Source organism: Talpa europaea (assembly GCF_964194135.1).
Source record: "Talpa europaea genome assembly, chromosome: 12".
NCBI lineage: Eukaryota > Metazoa > Chordata > Mammalia > Eulipotyphla > Talpidae > Talpa > Talpa europaea.
This window is the reverse complement of record NC_140079.1, coordinates 96780594-96803892: the sequence shown is the minus strand read 5'-3', so window position 1 is coordinate 96803892 and position 23299 is coordinate 96780594. Positions and strand designations below refer to the sequence as shown.

The 23299-nt window shown below is 51.0% G+C and overlaps 1 protein-coding gene across 2 annotated transcripts in view; it reads left to right on the top strand.

Moving 5' to 3' along the window:
* Window positions 1-23299, top strand: part of CLEC16A (C-type lectin domain containing 16A) — a gene marked incomplete at its 5' end in the record, with an annotated part of 180168 nt that overhangs the window by 45327 nt on the left and 111542 nt on the right. For both annotated transcript variants that reach the window (XM_084249156.1, XM_084249155.1), the window contains 2 exons: window positions 9409-9541; window positions 12531-12631. In XM_084249156.1, the coding sequence (XP_084105282.1) occupies window positions 9409-9541; window positions 12531-12631 (234 nt within the window). The remainder of the gene's footprint in view (window positions 1-9408; window positions 9542-12530; window positions 12632-23299) is intronic.

Sequence of the window (23299 nt, the reverse complement as noted above, 5' to 3'; positions counted from 1 at the left end):
ACTAGCGCGTCTCTGGCGCCATTGCCCTCCCTTTAAGGATGAGTCTCCAGCCCACTTGTCTTTCTTCAAAGTGTACCATGAGCATTTTGGTTTAGGAACTCTTTCTCAGTTCGGGAAACTTCCTTTGCCTACAAATATCACTTCGGTGGGGAGATGAGGGACAGACCTGGGTGAGCCATGCTTATTTGCATACTTGAGTGTTTTTGATTTTCATTTGTAAGTCAGGAAAAAATTGTCTATTTCAACTCTAAAGTTTAGCTGTCCTATTGCCACACTGGGGGGAGAGGGGAGACCACCTCATTTCTCATTGATTTTGTTTCGGAAAGAAGCTACCTCTCCGGTTCCAGTCCTTTTAAGGGCTCTCTCAGTGCAGGCCTGGCCGTGACTCACCGTGCTGTGGACAGGGCAGGCTTGGCCCCAGCACACCAGCAGATGAGTCAGTAAGGGGCTCCTCCGCCCGGCAGGACCGCCGTCCTGCCCACTGTATGGATTGGGGCTCCCTGAACGCCGACCCCACCTACCCACCTGTCCTGCTCACCAGTCTCTAAAAGTGTGTTTTCAGAGTGGTTACTCAGTCACGCCATGTCAGACAGGCTCTGGGCTTTGCCTGCAGGCTAGTTCCAGGACCTGGCTCAGCGGGGTTCTTGTGGTTCCCCTACTCAGCTCACCCCAAAATGAGCACTGCCTTCTCAGGCCCACTCAGCTCAGAGATGCCTAATGGGCGGCGGCAGCTGTGTCCTAGAGTTTTTTGAATCATATTTTGATCATTTTGTTATTCTCATACTTGCAGGCGCAGCTGGTGGGTGTTCTCTCCTTAGATGGCATCCATGCTTGGGTGAAACCTCACAGCTGTTAATCCCTGGGACTTGGAAGGATGTCAGGCACATTTTCTCATTCAGTTTCAAGCCAGTAGACAGTCGAGGGGAGGGGGGGAAGAGGCGGCACCCCAAAGACTGGAGGCCTGGCCCACCGCCTGTCTCCATGTCCTCCAGGGCTAGTGTGTGCCGGGATGGACTCAAGGTTCCAGACTCCATCTTCCCCAGCTGGAATGCACGAGTATAGAAAATATAATTCGCATGCTCCTGGTTTTTTAAAATGTTCAGGTCCTTATAGTTGTATGATTTAGAAATTCAGGCTGGCTTATGCAAAAAGAATATTGTTCATGTCACTGGGAGGCTTGGGTGAAGCTGGGTTCAAGCGTAGCGATGACCTTGGGCAGCTCCAGGCTGCCAGCGTGCCCCACGTGGAGAGGGAGTGCTCCTCCCACTGGCTATGGCCGAGGTCCGGGGGCTGAGGGGCCTGGGTGGCCCACCCTGTAGCGGGAGGCTGTGTGCTGTTGGCCAGGCTGGGGCCAAGTGTCCACCCTTCTGTGACTCCCGCAGTGCAAATGAGCTGGGGCTATCAGAAGCAGGGGCATTGGTGCCAGGCCAGTGGAAATAGCAGGTGGTCCCCTAGAAAGCCACACTCAGCCTCTGTCACCCTTCTCTCTGCCTCTGTGAGGTGAATGCATGGTTGTGCTCGCCTCCTATTATTCCTTCTTGCGTGTCCCAGCATCTAGGACTTTTCCAACAGCCTAGCACAGATGTGACAGACAGGTACCCCTGGCCACCCCCATTTAGGGGGACCATCTTTACCTAAAAAGGCGGCATAAAGAACAGGAGTGTAAAAGCATGTGGTCACAAGTCACAGTTTTGCCATGACCTGATTTGAGTGTGGCATTTACGTGTTTTTTTCTATAAACGCAACACGCAGAATTGCGTCCACACCTCCTCCACAGTGAAGCCCAGACGAGGAAGTTGTGTGAAATGAATGTGCACCCCTGGACCATCTACTCCCGTCCCCGGTTTACAAAGAAATTTGCTCTGCCTCAGCCCCCAAGTGATGGATGACTCATTCTGAAACCAAGAAAATCACAGGGCCCCTAAATTTGCAGAATTGAACCCTCGAAGAGGAGGAGTGCCCAGGCCCTGTCGCTGGAGGAGGGTTCACACGGCCACACGCTCATGCGCTAGGTGCTCCTTTTGAATTGAGTGACTTAATAAGCAGACCCAGAGTAAGAGAAGGAGTCATTTGAACTTATCGTCTAAATGTTGGGCTCGACTTTTGGGTTTTGCCTATAGAAAAAGTAAGCGCCGGTTTCCTGGCCTGACGGCAAGGCCTGAGCCTTTCTTGGAATGCCAGCCAGGGCCGGGAGCAAAGGCAGCAGCACTAACTCCAAACCAGCCAGGACCACAGAGCAGTGAAGGGTACTGGGGAGTCAGGAGCCCCAGCTTTGGTTTTTGTTTTTGAAGTTTCTACTGAAGTGAATGGAATCTGGCCCTGTTTCTGGCTCCTCTTGTAAAGTCAGGGGCAGTGCGAAACTCAGCAGTGTTTTCCTATTGCTCGAGCAAGAGGGCTTCTCTGGAAAGGCTGGGTCTGCCTCCCAGGCCCCTGAGCAGCTCTCCGACCCTGGCAAAAGTCATCAGCCTTTCTGGGCTTTTCTTCTCATGAGGGGGTTTCACAACACATCCAGCCCCCAGGTTGTCAGAAAGGAGAACATCGGTGTCTCAGCACTTATCACTTGATACACGAGCACTGCACGAGAACAGGACCCCGGCCGAGACAAGAAGGGAGCAGCGTGCCGTGCCGGGAAGGGGCACTTGAACTTGGTTCGGGGCACTTTGTGGTTGGGCACTGTTGACTTTCTATGGGGCCTGTTTCCCTGTTAATCTCTAGAACAAATAAGTGAGGGGTGTGTATGTGTGTGTGAGAGAGGGAGGGGGGGGGGGAGAAGGATCAGCAGGCTGGGCCACTGTTTAGTGATGTGGGAGTGCAGGTTTTTCAAATGGCTTTAACTAGTATAAGGAGAAAGACTGGAGGTGAGTTCGGACAAATCCTCTGAAAAGAGCAGCTCCCTAGAGACACATCTGAATGCCTCTCGAGCTATCCAGTAAAGGATAGTACAGACAGAGAAAGGGCTTCCCCAAGTACCGGGCACACGCACACCCTGTCCCGGCCAGGTGCTGTTCACCTCGCCCCCAAGCCAGCCAGTGACCCCCCACCAGCCTTCCTGTTTGTTCCCAGGTAACCAGCTAAGACATCTTTCTCCTCCTTCCCTAACTTTCCTTTAAGGCCTGTTGGTTCCCCCGTCCCCTCGTTGCACTGTCTGTCCTTGCTCTGACATCTATAACGTAGAACTCAGAGGGCAGGTGAGAAGGTCCTTGAATCTGTGAAGGCAAAGACTGCCGGGAGGTCAGGCCTGACGTTTCCCTGAAAAGCGCATCGTTCATCACCCGCTAATGAGATCAGGACCTACAGCATCCTAGGCAAGTTGATGAACTATTGCTGTTGTTTAAGAAATCAGGGTGTCAGGGTGTTGGGGAAGGTCATGGATTGGCCAGAGCTGTCCCGGAGAGGTGAAGGCGATGCCTTGCGTCCTGGGTCCTTGGGCCTCTCCTGGATGCTCAGTGCCCTGCAGCCTCCACCACCCCCAACCACCCCCTGGCCTGCAGACCTCTCACCTGCCCACATGGAAATAACCCCATTAAACAGCTCCCCGCCCCCCTCCCCGCAGTCCCACACCCACCATTCTGTTTGCTGTCTGTGAACTTGACAGCTCCACCCACCTTGACAGCCTTTTCCTTCTGTGGCTGGCTTAGTTCATGCAGCTTTGTCTCCTCTGAGTTGTCTCCTCTAGGGCTGCCAGGACTTCTTTTTAAGGCTGAGTCCACTGCAGGGCTCCACCGCCTTGGCTTATCTGTTCACCCCACAATGGTTTCTTGGCCTGGGCACATGTGCCCTGCCTCACACCTCTCACCCTGGGTGCCCATGCATATCACGTGCTCACGCACCCAAGTGCTTTTTCCACCAACAAATATCGCATGTGGGTAATGAAAACTGGAGGAAAACAAGGCTGCAGGTGGTGGCTGTAGAGGCTGGGGTGGGGCAAAGAGAGCCTGAGCTGCTCCATTTCCTTGCAGGTGACAGAGAAGGAGCAGCAGGGCTGCTGCTGGAGCCCGGCTGGGCAGCATCCATAGAGGGAGGGACGACCCAGGAGGCCGTGGCTGGGAACGGAGGGTGGCTAGGAGGTCCCTGGCCAGCCTGGAAGGTGCTGGGAGGCCTGAGTATCTGGACGAAGGGCCTGAGGAGATGTGGGGTGAGGGAGGTGTATGTGGGGGGCCTCTCAGGGGCCCAGCCTGGGTACTGGGTGACTGGGGGGGGGTCTCATCTGAGGTAGGACTGTTATAGAGCAACCCCGATATTAAATGGGTTCCTGGCTGTGGGTCCTCACCCGCGCGCTTTAAAGGGACTTATGAATACTCTACTACAGACACACGCAAAAGGGTTAATAAAAGGTTTATTTACAAGAGAAAAAGAAATAAGGAAAATGTACAACTCAGGGAGAAAATAGGGAAATAAAGTCTTTAATGCGTCCTACCCGATCCGACGACCTGAAAACCAAAGTCACTCTCAGAGCTGGCCGGACGCTGCGAGCTGGCCGAGAGCCCAAAAATGGAGCGCCCCCAAAGCCCACGTGTCTGCCTTTTGTATCCACCTGGCTGCTTAACCCCACCCTCAGGTCCCAGCCACCTTCCCTGGGGTGGTGATGGGATTTGGAGTTCCCAGTGTCTTTGGCTTTGACCTGGGGTGGGGGTGGAGTCCACAAAGCCTATATGGAATTTGCTTTGGGACATCCTTTTCCCCCTAACAGGACCACTGGTCCCTCGGGAAGCCGAAGGCAGGGCTGGCTCTGAAGCAGGCACTCGCCTTTTGGCGAGTGTAAACAATGCTGCTATGAACCGGCTGTGCAGACCCACCTCTGCTTTGGATTCTCCTGGGGAGATGAGGGAAGCCGAGGGGCGCCGGGCAGGGCCTGCTGAGACCAGAGAGGTGGAGATCAGGGCTCCTGCATCAGCTTTGCTGCCTCACAAGCATATTCCTTGATTCCCTGAGGCTCCGCACCCCAGTTGTGTGAGGAGCTGTGCCCCTGCCGTGCTGGCGTGCCAGAGCTTTCAACATGACGAGCCCAGTGCCTAGTGCAGGACTTAACAGTGCAGAGGGGAGTGCCCAGGAGGCACCCACAGTACCTGGCACAGAGGCCCTATTCCTTGTCAGCCTCAGTTTGCCTTCCGTAAAGTACGGAGACTAGGCTAGGTCAGCACGGCCCTGGCTGCAGGATACGGGGTGGTTTCTGGTGGAGAGAGGGCTCCATGCGCACTGGCTGGGGGTGGCGCTGCGTCTCCAACTCCTGCTGCGCGGCTTCCTGAGTCCCCTTCTCAGGGTACACAGTGGGCCTCAGTGCCTTTTGTTTACTCACCATGTACATTTTCATTCTTGCTTTATTTATGTTGGAAAGCTAGAAAAACAAAGACAGTTCTATAAAGAGCACCTGTTGACCCTCTGCCCAGATTAACATTTCAACACGTTGTAACCCGTTTGCTTCCTTATTTGCACCTCCCCCACCCCACCCCCTCTTTTTCAGGATAAGTTGCACCCTGTCATGCCCCTCCCTTCCCGAAGGTGCAACTTGCATTTGCCAATAGGTGTTCTCTTCGAAGACCTCAGCACAACCGCCGGCTTCTTTGTAGTTTTCCGCTGTCTGTGTTCCAGTGTCCACTGGCCATTAGGTGTCCTTTCTAGTCCATGTCCCCATCTGGTACAAAGTCCATTCTGGGGTTAGGCAGTGCATTCGTCACTTCTCTTTAGCCCCCTTCACTCTGAAACATTCCACAGCCTGCCTTTCTCATTCACAACAGTGACACTTGAAGCACATGGGCACCCCCCCACTCCCACCTCCTTACCCCCCCCCCATCTTAATAAAATGATCCCCATTCTGACTTTGCTGTTTCTCTGTGCTTAGATTGAGGTTATACAGTCTTGGCTGGGACACGGCACACGTGACATCATGTCCTCCTTGGCGTGTCACCTCTGGAGGCTTGTGATGTCCTCCGTCCCTCATTGGTGATGCCCATCTTGGTCACCTGGTTTAGGAATTGTCCACTTTCTCCACTGTATAATTACTTTCTCTTTTCTTTGCAACTAATCAGCAGTCCATGGGGAGGTAATGATAACACCTCCTTAGAAGCCCCTTAGACTTGTCCTTCGGGATGATTCTTGCTTACCCAGTCTTTACCGGGATGGAGGCGGAATGCTAGATGGCCAGTGGCAGGGCGCTCCCTGGGTTTCAAGGCCAGCCCTCGTCACTCACTGTGGCAAGGTCACACCCTCCTGCCCATTTGTTTCTCTATCTATTCTTGCCATAAACTCACGGATTCAGTTTTTTAGTGGTTACTGTATTTAATTAATTGGATGTTCAAATTGTCCCAAATTTGGCCACCGGGAACTTTTCAAGCTGACTGCTAGCCCTTGTGATGAGCCCCCATCATTTTCCCAAGCAGTCCTTGCGCTATATGGCATAAAAAGTCCTGACCCACCCTGCCCACTCCTGGGAGTAGGCATTGCTCTGAAAAACCCCAGTTCCTCTATGTGGACAACCAGTGATATTAGAGGTGGAGAGAGATCTGGGCGCTAGATGTGCTCTTTGCTGCTAGGGGTTCTTGCTTTTTCACTCTTTAAGTGAACAGAACTAGGAAATAGGTGCATGTATACATGCAAAACACATTTATGATGACATGTGTGTATGCACACATACACACATATTTTAAAATTCTTGTTTGTCTTTCCCCATTCAAGACTTGTTTGTCTCTTCTTGCTCTGGCCTGTAATAGTTTCGGGATTGTTTATTGTTTCGTGAACAAGGAGCTCAGGATGGGTTGCAATTCCCCTCAACCCACTGCCTCACCTGTGCCCCCAAGAGTACAGAGCCAAGTAACCTGTTCACTAACTGCTTGCGTGAGTCTGTCCTCGCTTCCTCCTTTTCCCCTTCAAAGCAGGGGAGTCAGTGTTCATTTGAAATAAATCTGAGTCCCTCCCCACACAGTTTAGGAGTCTTCTTTCCCATTCTGATTGATTTAATTTCTAGTTTTGAAAATGGAATATTAACAAATTCAAAGCTAAGCAAAAAGCTATGTTCAAAGAAGTGTCCTTCCCCTGAGTCTCGCCATCCCATCGCCCACCACTTGTGGATAGCCAACTTTTTTTCCTGGAATATCCTTCCTGTGTTTCTTTTTATAAAAAGCAGCAGATCTATGTGTTCTCTCCTCTGTTGACACACTGTGTGCTATGCTCTTTGCTCTTCTTGATGCTTAGCAGTATCTCCAGAGATCGACCACGGCAGTCAGAGCACAGGCCGTGTGCATGCTGCTGTGCCTGGGCATCTAGGTAGTTTCCAGTGTTTTGCAATTACAGACACTACTGAGTGAATACCCTTATGTGTGCTTTTCCATCGCATCGGAGGTGTGTCTTCCAGATAGATTTCAGTGAGTGGCATTGTTGGACTGAAGGGTATCATAGTGAGTTAAAGTTTCCTCTTAAAATGTATTTCAGTTTAAAAAACAGCAAGAGAAATCAATGCATCGTTTAAGTAAATAATGGTATGGGTAACACAGAGACGTGGCAAACACCGGAAAGACAGCTGGACAACGAGGTCTAAGTATAATTGGGCGAGGCTGCTGCAGCCCCTCCCGGTTCCAGACTGGAAGCCTGGTTGGGTTGGGGTGCATGGTGGAGCAGCTGAGGTGCACCCAGAGGCCCCCTGGGAATTCTTCATCAGAGCCCAACCCCTGGCCTCAGTGACATCAGATTCCCCTGGGAATCTCTGTCCACCTGCCACCCTGGTCTGCTTTCCCTGGTGGCAGCAGTATGGCATGTGGTCCGGGATGGAGCTAAGCCGCCCCAAGGAAATGCAGTGTCAGCAGAAGCGGGGTGGGGGTTAGGGCAGAAAACTACACAGAACCATGCTGAACTTTCTGGTTTGGCTTAAGGGGGTTCACTTTGACCTGAAATACCAGGAAAGTGAAATCCTCTTCAGCATCCATCTTTAAAAACGATTGTAGAAACTGTATTAGAACAGTGAGATCTGGGGAGACTCACTCCTCCACAGCCCGTCACCTCCTGTGTGTGGTGGGGCTTGCTCCTGTCCTTCTGGAAACAGCCCTGGGGTGCTGGCAGACCATGGGAAGAGCCTCCACTTTCATGAGTTCTTCTGCTGCAGCAGCCAGGCGGGGGGCAGTGCAGGCCATGGGTCTGAACTGAGAGGGCGGAAGCCAGTGGCTCCTGGCCGGATGCCTCGATGGTGAGCCCTCTGAGTACACAGGAGCACACGAATAAAGGCGTGATTTAAGCGTGCATCTAAATAGAATGTGTATGTTTGTGTTACGGTGCTAATGTTACACACATCAGCAAGTAAAATAGACTTTTTTAAAAATGAGAAAAATGAAAAAGAAAAGAGGTACTGCCCAGTGAATCACATCTTATGTACCCACTGAGGTGTTTGCACCCCCACTTTGGAGAAACCTAGGACAGTGGGGTGGAGACACCTGAAGGAGGTGGGTGGAGGTGCTTTGGACACTGGAGCCCCAGTGAGGATCAATACAGATGAGGGACTGCTCGCTGAAGCCCGTGTTCTAGAGGGGGTTAGCAGTGTGTATACTGACCAGCAAACCAGTACAGAGACTGCAAACCCAGGTAGCATGAAGGACACACAAACTAAGATCAAAGTGAGGGAGGAAGGGACAGATCTCCTAGACAGAAGAATTCCAAGTAATTTATGTAGCTGCTCCCTGCTCGGGACAGAGGCCTCACTGCCTGCCCTTTAAGCGGGGGCTGCGCTTAGGGACTTGCTTCCAAAGAGGCCAGGAGGAAAGCAGGACCAAAGGGGGGACTGACAGGAATGAATCTAAGGAAAAAGGTAGTGTGGCTGGGCCAGAGCCCCAGGGTTTGCTCCCATCCTTCTGGAAACAGAAACCAGTTCACCTGGCATCATCATTGTTTTTTTTTCCACCATGTCTCCCAAAGATGGGAGCAATGACCTGAAGTGTCAAAAGTACCCAGGTATCTAAACCATGTGTCAGCAAAGTCTGTACCGGGGACACCTCAAAGCGCCCCAGCACCCATCTATACTTCCAGATGTTTCCTATATTGGCTCACACCTTTTTCAGAAAGGTGAAAATGCACAGGTTGCTACAACCACCTTTATTTAATTGGGAAAAATAAAATGAGGTTCCCAGTCTCTCTGCTTTCTAGAAGTTGTAAGTGGAGAGGGAAAACAAACGGCTCCCATCATGTCAAAGCCTTTCTGAAGGTGTGAAAGGGTTCAGCATATTTTAGTGACTTTGACTGTATTCTGTTAACCACGGATCCTTTCTCTACGCTGCCTGGGCCCCGGAGTGAGGTGCCGGCTCCCATGTGTGTCCCCCTGCCTGCTGCACATGGGCTGACGCGTTAGGAACCTTGACTAGGAGTGTGTCTTTATATCTTGGTCTGTGAGGTCGCTCTGTCTGCGCTCATCCCTGTCTCTGTTTGCCGTAGAGATTGAGATGGTCATCATGGAGCGCAACAAGCTCCCGGAGCCGGCAGCCAGCCCCTCAGTGCAGGAGCAGAACACCACGGACGAGGAGAAGAGCGCCGCCGCCACGGGTGTGGACCGCACGCCCTGGAACAGGTAGCGCCCGGGGACCAACCCTCCACCTGGGGGCCAGCCCTCTGCCCAGGGACCAACCCTCTGCCCAGGGACCAACCCTCTGCCAGGGGGCCAGCCATCCACCTGGGGCTGGGGCGTACTCAGTCTGTGGAATGAGGTGCTGGGCCCAGCCACACTGCCCACTCAGGATAGCCCAGAGCTGCTCCTGCCAGCCACATGTGCCTCGTGGCCAAGCCATCTGCTCCTTCAGACAGGGACTCCACAAGGACAGAGGGACAGAGCTGGTCCTAGGCACCATCGTGCTCATTCTTTGGGAAGAGAATGCGAGACAAGGAGCCACCACTCGGCTGTCCTTTGGTGCTGGGCCCTGTCCTGAATGGTGTGGGCCGCCGTCTCGTCCCGGCCACGCTTGGCAGGAATCAGCTGCTCCCTGTCTAGCTCACTCTCTGCCGTCCCGAGGGCCTGCCCTCTGACTCAGGCGTGATTTAGTGCCGCTGTCCACCTTTGACTTTCTGCCTGATTGCTCATTTCAGTGATGGCCTGCCAGAGCTACGGCCTCTTCAACCTTGGCGATGCCACGATTCCTGGAATCTTGCTGGAGCACTGTGCCTCCCGGAGTGGGGCGGGGTGGGAGGGAGGGTAGGATGGCTGTGCCCAGATGGACTCTGGACTGTTCGGAGGGCTTCCTGAAGCATCATTTCCTTAACAAGTGGCCCCCACTGCACAGACTGTCCAGCAGTCCCTCCCCGCCCCCAACCCCAGCACACGGGGAGCACCCACGCTGTTTATTAGTCCAACTCCAGGTGAAGCCTGAGGCGTCTTTCATTCCTCTCCATCTTGTTCCTCTCTTTGCTTGGCAGATGTTTCATTAATCAGACAGGATTACTTTTTATCAGACAGGCAAGAGAACCATTTTTTAGCTTTTGTTAAATGAAAAACTGGACCACCATGTGGGCTGCCCCTGGGCGTGATTTAGACCGTTTTGATTTTGCCTGGTGGCAGCAATGAACTTCTGAAGCTCTGAAAACTACAGAAATCATTCTAAATCATTCTGAACTCCCTTTAAGCAGAAAGGGAGAGGGAAACCACCTTGAGGTGCCTGGCACAACGTTAGTTAGAAGGAGAATCATTGGAAAGCTCGCAAATGACTAGCCATAACGGGCAGATCCAGCGTTCACTCGGATGTTTGCTGTGACGTGCGCGCTGCCAGGACGTTCGTCTGCATCCCAGGCAAAATCAGGCCTTGGGAGCCAAGAACACTTCAAAACACGCTTTTCCTAAAAAATTTTTTAAAATTATGAGTCTAATTCAGACACTCAGAAAATGTGAAAAATCTTGAAGAGCACAAAAGGGAGGGGAGGAGCCCCCGGGGTGCCATCATTCCAGGCAGCTGTTCTAACATTTGTTTTCCCTACCAGTCACTGTTCAGTGCTAATTGGGTGGGAATTCTGCCTCCCCTCCCCCAAAGCTGGGCCCAACCATTTCATGTCTTCTTCTTTTCCATCTGATACCAATCCCCAACATCTTTTTACTCCATTGTCTTCTTAGTAAACAAAATGCTAATTCGTCTCATAAGGGGTGGTGCACCCACCCAGCCCTCCCCCTGCTGTTGGGCGTTTGGTTATTCATATTATTCTGAAATGAAAACACAATCCAAATTCTGAGCTGCTGATTTGTAAGAAAATGTTTTCTACTTTATCCCACTCTCTGAAGTTTGGAGATGGAGGTGTTGGGACCTTACAAACCCCACACGCTCACATGGCAAAACCACGCACCAAGAGGCGATGCCCACTCTGGGGTTCCAGAGACTGACCGCCCTCAGGGGTTTCCCTGAATTCCTGTGTGTCTTGTGTTTATCTGAAACATTATGACAACTACATTTCCACTACTGTGTCCTTTGTGCTTTTCATTTTAATACTTGGAATCATTGGTACCTTTATGGAATGCAGGATTCAAACAAGTATAAAAGGTTATGCAGGGAATAGCCTCTCTTGGCCTCTTCCACTCCCGGGGTCACTCCCCATAGATACCCGATATGTTGACCGTCTCTGGGTCCTTCCCGGGGTATGTGCTTTTGGTCACTTACCGAAGTGCTGTGTTTTGGCTTCTACCTGGTATCCAGGGGCAGCCGCAGGCGGTTACAGGGTCAGAACCTCCCGCCTCCGAAGATCTGTGCATATTGTTAAGGTTGGTGTTAGAGAGTATTCTGGGCCAGGTCCTTCCGTCCCCTGGAAGAGCAGCATTTGAGGTGTGTGGTTGGCACTATTTGTAGTCACTCTAGACCTCACCACAGCATCAGAGGTGAGAGACTCCTGTCGCTTCTCACCAGTCAGGGAAAGTTGGTTCTAGAAATTACTGGGTCAGGTCCTGGCTAAGTGAGCCTGGGAATATTCTAAACAGATATCAGACCCTGCTCCAGGCCTTAGCACCTTCCATGATGTGCCTGGTCCTGTGCTCCATGACTTTCTGCCATCATTTCCCACATATCCTCACAATAGCCATGTAAGGACCTAATCCCCATCTTTTGGGTTCAAGGTAACTGGTCCAAGGATGTGCAACTAAGAAGAGGCAGAACCAAGATCTGAACCCAGGGATCTGGCTCCTGAGTCCACATTCTTGAAATCTGCTGTGCATTGTCTGGAAGGCCTTTTGTTAGTCTGTCACGTTGCCCTATTTCTTCATTCTCTTGTCACTCCTTGAAGCGACCATGTGGTCTGTCTGTTCTCTTATCTGCCCAGTGCATGGGCATGCCCCAGGAGTAGGGACTTTGTGTCATTGGTCCCCGGGGTCTGGCACACCCAGTGAGCCCTGATTAAGTGGGCTCCTCTTGGCCACTGTCCCCTGGAGATGGCAGTTTCCCATGGGCAGAGCCTCCCATGGGCAGACACCTTGCATGATGTCCTCTGTGTCTGGCGCTAGTTGGCACATGGGTTGGGGGGTGGGCACCAGAAGGAGGGAGGCATTCATCATGCACTCCTCTAGGCTCATGTATGCCCCTGCCCTTTCCCAGACCCTTCCTGGAGATGGTGTACCACGCACTGGACAGCCCAGATGATGATTACCATGCTCTCTTTGTGCTCTGCCTCCTCTATGCCATGTCTCACAACAAAGGTAAGCCCTCCTCGCCTCCTGTGCCATCCCCTCCTGCTCATGCAGGATTCCCTTTCCAACTTCAGCACACCCCCCCCCCACCCCTGCCTCGCATCCCCAGAACTCTTGAGCCTTCTCAGAATTTCTCAGGTGCTTCTCATGAAAGCCACAGGAATTGGTTACTCAGGCAGTTTGGGGGGAAAGGTTCAAGTGTTGACTGTCGAACCCATATGTTGTTCACACCGTGGTTTTCTCTCGACCCCTGGCTCTACAATTGAGCGAGCATCCAGCTTCGTTCCTGCCGTCACAAGTGAGATCAGTCACACTGGAATCTTGGTTTTGCTATCTTTAACACTTCTTGCTCTGAGTTGAGACTAAAATTGACCCCGGGCGGGTTGTGTGGAAGTGCAGGTTTCCTTTCTGATGAAAGGTGTGGTTCTCTGGCTTCCCCTGTTGATGTTGAGTGGGTAGGATCAGACCCCCGAGCTGACGGGCGGGTCTTAATCCTAAGATCCATTCATTCACTTCAGCATGGGGAATAGCCGCTGGGGGTTGCCCCCTTGACTGGACACAGCAAGTTCTGAAACCTCCACGTCAGAAGCTCTTCAAGGCAGAAATCAAGAATGTTCCTTCTGGCCTCTGCCATGAGCTCGACATCTGAGACTTTGCATCAAGTGCTGTTATAGTAGGTTTTTCATAAGCATATTGGGGAGTAGGTGGGTGGGTTTTACTGAGACAGACACCTTGTTGCCAACACGCCTACGAGATCCTGGCTTGTCTTCCCCGGCTCGTCTGTGTGGGTGAGCTTTCTGGCCTTTCTCTGCCCCGCTTTCCCTGTTCTCCTCACAACCTCACACATCAGTGTGGCATTTCACACCCATGAAGCACTGCCTTGTTCATTTTGACTCTATGTCTGGGCCATATTTATTCCACCATGTTTTTGCTGAATGACACCGAGACTATTTCTGGACTTTTCTTATTATCGATAGACAGGACTGGCCATGATGGCACCTCATATGAACGTCATGCTCACACACATGCCTGTAGGTCCAGCCTGAGACCTGGGAACAAAGCACTGCGTGCTCTGAATCCCACAGATGTTTCCCTCTGCAGTCTCGTTCACCCCAGGGCTGCAGCTGTCCTCTACAGCTCCTGGTCTGGCACTCAGGCACCCTCGGATCTCCGTGAGACTGCCACCTCCCCCCTGGATCGTCACTCTCCTGGCCCCTGGCTTTTCTGTCCTATTCTTTCTAGTTCTTCCATCTGACCCCAACCAGTTGCAAACAGGACTTTTCTTAGTTAGGTGTTTTAGCAACACCTTGACATGGTCTCTTTACACAATACTCATCACCCATAAATATACACTGACCTCATCACACTTCCTGCCATTTCTGGTTCAGTTGAAATTGCCAACCAAGGTTGAAACTGCCATGACCTTTAGCTTTTTCCCTCCTTAGATCCCAGCATTTAGTCATCAAGTTTTGTCAGTTCTTCCCTTTCTGCCTGTCTGATAAGCAGACTTTAACTGAGCACAGCTCACAGCCTGACTCTAAGGTGTTTGGGGCAAGAACCAGAGGCCCAGAGCAAGTGGAGACCTGGGTGTGTCGTTCTGGTGGTCACAGTTGCAGCCTCCTTCAGGGTCAGCTGTCTGGCCGTGCTATAATCCAGCTTGCAGCGCGCAGCAGAGAACCCTCCATAAGACGGGGTCCGTTTATTCTGTCCCCTAAGCTCCACCATGCAAGCTTGAGCTCATTCTCCTGACTCCCTTCATGAACCCTTGACTGTGGTCCAGGGGTTCAAGTTTTTATCTGATGATAGAATTCTTTCATAGAGAGAAACTTGGAGTTGCCATCATGGTCCTCACTGAACTCTTTAATGTTCTTTTGGTTGCAAGCAACAGAAACCACCTCTCAATAACTTAAGTGGAAGAGAAACTCCAGGAAGAGCCCTAGGATGCTCATAGGATCAAAGAAGTTACTGAAAAGCCCAAAGGAGGGCAGGAACTGACCACTCTCCTTCTTCCCTCAGGCTGTGGTTTGGCCCCAGCAAATCTCAGGCTGGGGGGGTCTGTCTCCACTCAAATTGCAAATTCTTGGGCAAGTATTAGGATTGTTCCGGCTGGTGCAGTATCTAACTGAGAAACAGCCAGTTGTGGCTGGAGTGTCAGGGTCAGTTGGCACAGAGTTGGCCAGGAGGGCTCAGTCCTGAGCCTAAGACTATTCGCAGAGAAAGGACCATCTTTGGAAGCCTGGTTACCCCCTGAGTCGATGCCAACACACCTACCTAGCTAGTCAGCCACCTTCTTATCTTTCTTTGTGGGTTTTTCGGCCCTTTTCTCCACCCCAACATTACTGCCCAACATTATTGAAATTCTGCTGGTCTGTCTAAAGCCTGTTCAGGAATCACCTTCTCCGGGAAACTACTGAGGCAGTGTCTTTCTGTGGAGTCTACCTGATGATTCTGGGCTCAGTGGGCTCTCCAGTGGGAACATGAGCTCTGCCAGCCCCGGGGGACTCCAGGGATTGTTTCTCCCTGCTTTCATTCAGTTGCTCTTTCTCTCTCCTAATGAACAGATCAGGATTTAGCTGAAGCCCCAGACAGAACCCTTCAACAGACCTCTCTGTATAGGTCCCTCCTCTCTGGCCCTCTCTCTCGTCTGTGATTTCTAGTTACTTGGCCTCTTTGAACTCCAAACTCTGCCTTCTCATCTCCAAGAGGCTAGGGTCTCTCTCTATGATGAGATCTGGAAACTTCCCAGCAGTGAGCTGAGCAGTCCTTGGCCCACCTGTCTGTTTCCTCTCAGAATCACTCTCCTGTGCTGCCTGTTGACCTGACCGGAGTCTGATGACCACTGCTCTGTATCTTAGTTTTTTCTAGTTGCTTAAATTAGGGGAGTAAATCTAATCCATCTTGACAGGAAGATGTGGTGCTTAAAAAATAAGTTTTATTGAGGTACAATTTTTGCTGAAATGCAATAAACAGCACATATGTAAAGCGTGCTAGTTGATACTTATGTCCACCTAGAAACTATCATTACAGCAATCAAGAAAGTGAACATATTCATCACCCCAAAAGTTTCCTGAGACCCCTTCTTCATTCCTCACACCCTTCCTCTCCTCTCCCAACCTCCCCAAGCAACACTGATCTGCTCCTTTTCACTATCGATTAGATTGCATTTTCTAGAATTCTATGAAATTAAAACCATGCTGTATGTATGCTTTTTTGACTTTGCTTCTTTCAATCTGCATAATTATTTCTTATTATTGCTGAATACTATTCTGCTGTGTGAACATAACACTCTGTGTTTATCCATTCATCCGTTAATGGACATTTGGGTTGTTTCCAGTTTTTGACCATTAAAAATCGATGAACATTTGTGTACAAGGCTTTGTGCTGGTATATATTTCCTTTTCTCTTGGGTAAATGCCAAGGAGTAGGATGGCTGCCTGAAGACAGGTGTGTGTTTGTTCTTAAGAAACTGCCAGTGTTTTCCAGAGTGGCTGTACATTACACCCCTCCTTTGGTGCACAGGAGTCCCTCTGTATTCATAGCCTCACAGATGCCTTAGTCAGCGGATTCGTTGTGGATGGTGTCTCGTTGTAATTTTAATTTGCATTTCCCAGTTGACTAATGATGTTAAACATGTTTTCCAGCACTTCATTTGCCATCTGCATATCTTCTTTGGTGAAGTATCTTTTCAAATATTTTGCCCATTTTTGGATGGGTCGTTTATTTTCTTTTGTTAAGTTTTGAGAGATCTTTTTATATTCTGGGCACAGATCCTTTATCAGATGTGCATTGCAAAGATTTCCTCCCAGTCTGTGGCTTGCCATTTCATTTCCTTAACTCTCTTTTGAAGAGCAGATTTTTTGTGTGTGTGATATCCATGTAGGTCTCATGGCACTTCTCTCCACTGCTTTCTCTCTGTATGATTCCTGTCCCATCTGGCTTGATGGGCCTCTGAATATAGAGACCACATCTCTCCCCAGTCTCCTGCAGTATCCAGCTGAGCTCCTGGCACCAAACTGTGTTGATTTCATGTCTCTTGGCCCAGCAACTACTCACCTAGGCTCACTGCCTGGAACCTGTGCTCAGGGCCACAACAGGGAAGGTGTAGCCAGGGGCGGTGGAGGTGCTGGACTCTGGGAGTCAAGGGGTATGTGGGTGAATGCTGTTTTGTAGCAGCCAACTCTCCCAACAGCATGGACACTGCAGTGTTCCTGTGTCCAATGATGGGGCTTGGAGACACCACCCAAGTGCCTGCCTAGGGGGCCTACCTGTCTTTCTTTTCTTTTTTCTTTTTCTTTTTTTTTTTTTTTTGCGGGACCCTTGCTGGTGGCCGGGGATCGAACTGGTGCTGCAGAGGCTGCGGGCAGCCTCGCAACCCAACGCTTAACCGCTGCGCCACGAGGGGAGGCCCCTGCCTCTCTTTCTTAAAAGAGTGGGGCTGTTACGCATGTTTGAGGGAATTTAATTCCTTCTTTCATTTCCTGCCGAGGCCATTCATTTATTCATTTATTTGTTCATCCATTTAGCCTACCAACAAATATTTTTCAAGTTCCATTAGATGCCAGGCACTGTGATAAATATTACGAATACAATGGTGAACCAAACAAATGTTTTCTTTGAGGTAAGTGTGACTGGAGTGGAGCATGATGGGGGTGATGGGGACGTGACAGGTGGGACACGTCACGGTGGCAGGTGCTTAGACTGTTCTGATGCAATGAGGGGCACTGAAGGTTTTACGAGCAAGAAATTCTCCCACATGGTTTGTGTTTGCTTTATTTTGAGAATAATTGTTTCATCTGAACCCTCCTTTGGTTCTAAAAGATGATGTAGATCAGGCAGATGGTGATGAGTTTCATGCAGCTATTCAGCAGATGTGTGTGGAGAACAGGCTGCGTGTGAGGCAGTGTGCTCGGCACAGGCAGCACACCCTGGGCCTGCTGGGCCCTAACCCCAGAGTGTCAGATTGGTGGGAAAGACCCACAAGGGAATGTGGCACAATGGAGACCACCGTGCCTGTGAAAGGCATAGACCCTGCCCACAAGAGTCAGGGTCTTCCCAAGGACCACCCTGAACTGGGTCTGCAAGGATCCAAGGAAGAAGTGGGCAGAGAGCTGAAAGGATAATTGGCAGAGTGCAGAAGAAAAGGGAGCAAAGATCCTGCAATGGGCTGGATTCCCAATGTGCATAGAAAGCCATACACTATGAAAACAGTTTTTTTTTTTTTTTTAATAGAGGCATGCTTTATTTATAAGCACTGGGTACAGTCAGAAGCGCGGGAGGGTGAGAGAATTCACCAGAGCCAGAGCAGGGAGTAGAGCAGGCAGAAGGACCGAAGTACACTGCTGAGGGGAGCAGCGGGCGGCAGGAGAGGTCTGCGCGCCATGCAGGACCCTCCAGCGGTGGCCGGGGAGCAGCCGGGGATCGAACCAGCGCCGCAGAGGCTGCGGGCAGCTTCGCAACCCAGCGCTCAACCGCTGCGCCACCGGGGAGGCCCAAATATGGCTGTGAAAACAGGTTTTAAGAAAAGAAAGAAGCTTTACTGTAAATCAGTTTGCAAATAGGCAGGAGGTAAACTCAAATCTGCCTCCCCAGTTAAGAAAGGGGATGACGTATATAGGTCGTTGGGGCCAGAGTTGATAACAAAAGAGTTAAATAGTACTGCTTGAGAAGCAGGTTAGGGCCAAAGCAACATGGACATGGCTGAAGTTCCTCAGCTAGATACAGGGCAGTTCCTCCATGAAGATGTATAAAGAGGCTTTTTTCCCAGATCAATGGAGTTTTGAATTTCTGTTGGCGGGTCCCTCAGCTCTGGGTAGCCCCCTCCTCTGTCTCTGCAGTCTCCTGGCTCCAGCTGGCCTTAGAGCTCAGCTCAAGGTCAGCCACTTCTGCTCAGACTGTGACATTTGTGGATAAGGTCTGGGCTCTGCTGTCTGTGAAAGCAAATCTCCAAGAGAAAGTTAGATACCTTTTCTTTTCCTTTTATATTTATGGCCTGAGAGCAGTTTATCATTTGCCTTGATTATACCTTCATCATGTAGGTGGGCATCATGCCCATGGTGGGCAGGGTGCTCTGAGAAATGGGCAGTGCGGAGCCAGCCTATAGGGTACGTGGGCATTGCCCATGAACTACATCCTGCAAGATGTGTGCGGGTTGGGCACAAGCAGCTGTGATCTTCTCCGCATCCCTTGGAATGGCGTCACCATAGTTTAGGCCTAAGACAGGTGGGCGAGAGAGTTGTGGGTGGTGGAAAGGAGGTGAAACTAAAATGCTTTCTTATCCAGCAGATATCTGCTGAGCATTTACTAGGCAAGAGGCACTTTCGTAGGCATTGGAACAAGTCTGGTGAAGCTCTCAGGCAAGTGAACAAGAAGAAAAATTATTATTGTGGCGTGTCAGTGTAAGCCCATGATGGTGGTGCAGGGGTTACTAGGCAGAGTAGCCAGAGGCAGCCAGGTTAGAGTTGAGACCCTGAAGAAAGAGAAGGAACCAGCTCTGCAAAGATCCAGGGCAAGGGTGCGCCATGCATCAGGGAGAGCATGTGCAAATGCCCTGAGGTGGGAAAGGCCTTACAGATTTGAGGAGCAGAAAGCAGCCCAGGTGAGGCTGACAAGGTAGGCAAGGACCAGATTGTGAAGGGCCTTGAAGATGGAGAAAAGGAAGTTAGATTTGGTTCCAATCACAGTGAATTCCAAGCAGGGGGGTTCCAAGCATCCCTAAAGGATTTCTCGGTAGAAGAGTGACATAGGTGGAAATTTTTGAAAGACCCTGACTCCTGCATGGAAAGTAGATTATTGCAGGTGGGGGAAGTGAGCTGCAAGAGGGAAAGCTGGGAGACTTGTTAGGAAGCTGTTGCAGTAGTCCCGATACTGCAGTAGAGGGACAATGTGGATTGAATTAGAGAGTTGGTTGTAGACATGGAGAAAACTGGAGCCAGAACATGCTGATGGATTGGATGTGGGGATTGAGCGAAAGGGCCACTTACTGAGACAGAGAGATAGGAGAGGGGTCCTGGGGAGGGGATTTGGATGATTTGCATGAGAGGGGGCACGAAGGGAAGAGTTGGGTGAGGCCCAAGTCCCTGATTCCTGCTACTCTGTGGCTGGTGGTACCATTTCCAGAACCAGCGAGCCTGGGCCATGGAGCAGGTTTGGAGAGGATGCTGGAGATTCAGGTTTGGCAGTCCCGGGTGCCGGGGGACCTTCAGGGGAAACTGCCTAGTTCAAAGTTACCCCCTGCTTTATGCTCCTGACCTGTGGGCACAGGGTCTGTATTTGGTGTGGTGGTGGAGGTGCTGCTGGTTAGTTGGTTTTTGGTCAGGCAGTCCCCAGTTAGCTGCACTTAACCTTCAGCCTCTTTTTTTTTTCCCCAGACCTGTACCCTCCCCCCCAAGCAGGGCCCCTAAAGAAATGGTCTCTTTCTGATAGATTTTTCATCATAAGACAATTTTAACATAAAAGCAATGTTAATAAAAACCAAATGTTAGCTCAGGCCTTCCAGTAAATCATAATAGATTAGATGCTGCCCCGAAATGAATATCCCACTGTGGAAAGGGTTGACCGGCTGGGGAAGGCGCTTGTTGTGATTCAATTGGGCCGCATAATGAATTCTGGTTCATATCTGTAATAGAAAATGCCCAAGGGAGGGGGTAGTTTTGCAGCTTTTGTATTCTTAAAGGCTCCCCCACTCCACCCACCACCCTTTTACTCCTGCTCCCTCACTTATCACTGTTTTCCCAGAGCATCTTAGGCTTTTTGTATTTTGTTTTGCTGAGAAGTTACTGGAACATGAATAAGAGGTATGGGAAAGGTTGAAAGGTAATAGGATAAAGGGAGCTTTTGCTTTGCAGGGAGCCGGCAAGACACTTTGGACCCGGACTAACACATAATCAGGACTGGAAGTACATTGGCAATCAACCCAACATCTGGTCAGCTTTCGAAATAGTTGGTCTGTAGTTTTCCAAAGCAGGCCAGGCTTGTGTGGCCCGCTACAGCAAAGAGACCTGTGTGGTCAAAAGACATTCTTTCGAGCCCCATTTACCTGGTACTTGTGGTCTCTTTATCCAGGTTGGTCTGTCTGCTTCTTTTTTATGTAGCTTCAGTTGGGGCCTTTTCTACCCCGTTTCTGAATAGGGGCTCCCATTCAGGAGAAAAAATCCAGAAATCAGTACTCGGAGGGGAAGTTTAGTAACTGGTTCCTGACATCACGGAGCCACACCCTTCCCTTCTACTTTGGATTCGGTCAATTAGCTGGAAGCTCCAACCCCTCCCCCCATTACCCCCCCCCCCCCGCCCTGTGGTTGTTGGGTGGACTCAGGGGAGATGGGGAGACCCTTTCTGACTCATTGGGCAGACCAGCTCTGACCCCACGGGAAGGGAGCAGAAAGCGTGCAGGCTTCATGCAGGAAGCCTGAGCTCACCCAGCTCCTCCTGGGCCATGTGAAGTGCATCTGGGTTTCCTTGGAATTTGTCACGCGACACTTAAGGGTCGAAGCAACTATTTCATACAGGACAATATGTTATCCTGAGTGTTTATTTCAGTCAGAGCAAAATGGCCAGCAAAAAAATGCAGTCAGGTGTAGCAAAACCTGCCCTTCATGACTGCAAACCTGCGTGTGTGCGCGTGTCCAGCTGTCCCTCGTGCATGCACACGAGCTGCTTTACTTCCACAAACATAGCCTGACCAGGTCATGGCAGTCACCTGTTCATTCACTGTCGTCAGCTACCATTTTGTTTGGACCCAGCGAGATAGCTGGGGCTTTTGACTTGCTGCTCCAGCCTTGAAAGCTGAGGGCTGTTTCAGAGGCAGTGTGGGAGAGAGAGACATGGGAGGGGAAATGAGGCACCTGACCCAGGAGGAACTTTGGGGGAAAGAACGGGGATATTTAAAGGTGTTTTTTTTTTTTTTTTTTAAACAAGGTTTTGCAAGTGTTGTGTGGAATGGACCCTGCCTTGTCTCCCTCACTGTAGAATGTGTTGCAATACCGAGACTATTTAGGGAAAGTGCTGGAAGCCTGGCAATCACCTTGAGGGGCGGGAGGGGGGGTGGGGGGAGTTGGAAACTGCTGATTCAGCCAGAACACAGCCATGTGCTGTCCTAGCTGCCCTCCGGGGATCCCAGTGTCCAGGCCCTGCCTGTCCCTCTCCCCCCACCCCCAAGGTGTGCCTCTTTGCTTGCTCCCAAAACCCCATCCTCCCCATTTACCAACCCCTTGCAGCCCCGCCTTGGCCTGGCAAGTCCTGTGCCCTGTGCAGTTGGAGGCAAACTCCTGCTCCCCCTCCCTCTCCCCCATCCCACCTGACAGCTGGGCCCTGGCTTCTCTTGACTTGCTAAAGAGAAAGTTTTAGCTTTTGTTAGGTTGTTCTTCTCTTGTTCGCTCCTTCTTTCTTTTATCACACAAACTATGTAGAAATGTTAAGCCACGTCAAAGTAGAATCCCCTTCAGCATGTAATAGTGACAGGTACAGCTGTTGCACCCATGTCTGCAGCTGCTTTTCACTGGACCCTGAGCACCACCCTGGTGGGGGGAGCACTCTGCACAGGGGAGGAGACTGGGGGCCAAAGAGGTTAAGTATCAAAAGCAAGCCCCTCCCACACCTGCAGCTCCTCTCTCCCCCCTCCCCAACCCTGTGTGGAAGGTACCCTGGGAGAGACGGCGCCCACAGGTGGGAAGAGGCCATGGAAGTGCTGGCCCCTTGGAGGGCAGGCCCCTTGCGCACCACTTGCCATGCTGGTCTCCCCGTGAGGCGGGCCCGCCCTCCCTCTGATCCCACCCACTTTTGGGATCCTCCTCCCTCCAGCTATGCCTCTAACCTTGTCTGTGGCCCTGGGGATGTGACTTGGCATCTCTGGGCCTTGACTTCCTCACTAAGGGACGAGGCTGCACGGGAATCTGGTTCAGAGAAGCTCTTGAAAGGTTTCAGTCCTCCCACTCTTGCTCCACACGCCACGGAGCCTCCAGCTGAGGGAAGGTCAGGATAACCTTGGAGTGTTTTTCCCGTCAAGAAGATATTGCCATAGATTCTCTCATTTTTGATAAATTCTAAGGGAGTGAGGGGTAATAAGGGGAAGGAGGCCAGATGGAGCCCGCCGTGGAAATTCAGGAACTGGCTACGTCTGTCTCCACCGGTCCTGCTGGATCCCGCGGGAGCCTGCTGCAGGGACCCTTCTGTTGCCATAAAGTTGGGGGGCGCACAGGGCAGGCCCAAGGACATTTCTTTTTCCCTCAGAACCACTGACTGACAGTTTCCAAGGGGCCAGAGTGAAAGAATGGAGAGATGTTAGGACGGCGTTGACATCTCTGGAAAAAAACAAATGCCAAAAAGATCCAGTTGAGGTTCTTCCTGCCATTTAATAAACCAGAATGCTTCAGAGCTAGACATTTAGCATCAAAATGGGACATAGAATCCACAAATTAAATTTTCATTGCAATCAAATTTTTGACAAAGCCACGTTGCTGGGATTCGCGCGAGTGGGAACCACCCCTCTCGCGGCCCAAGTCGTCCCTCACCGGTGTCATCTCCTTGGCATGACTTCGCCTCCGGCTGGGAGCTGGAAGGAATTCAATAAAGCAAGATGTATTGTTCTGGTTGATTCCGTCAGCGCGTGTGTGCTGGGGGGAGTTACTCAGCATCACACAATCGCTCTTCAGTGCTCTGCTCTGGTTTGTCAGGGTTCTAGAT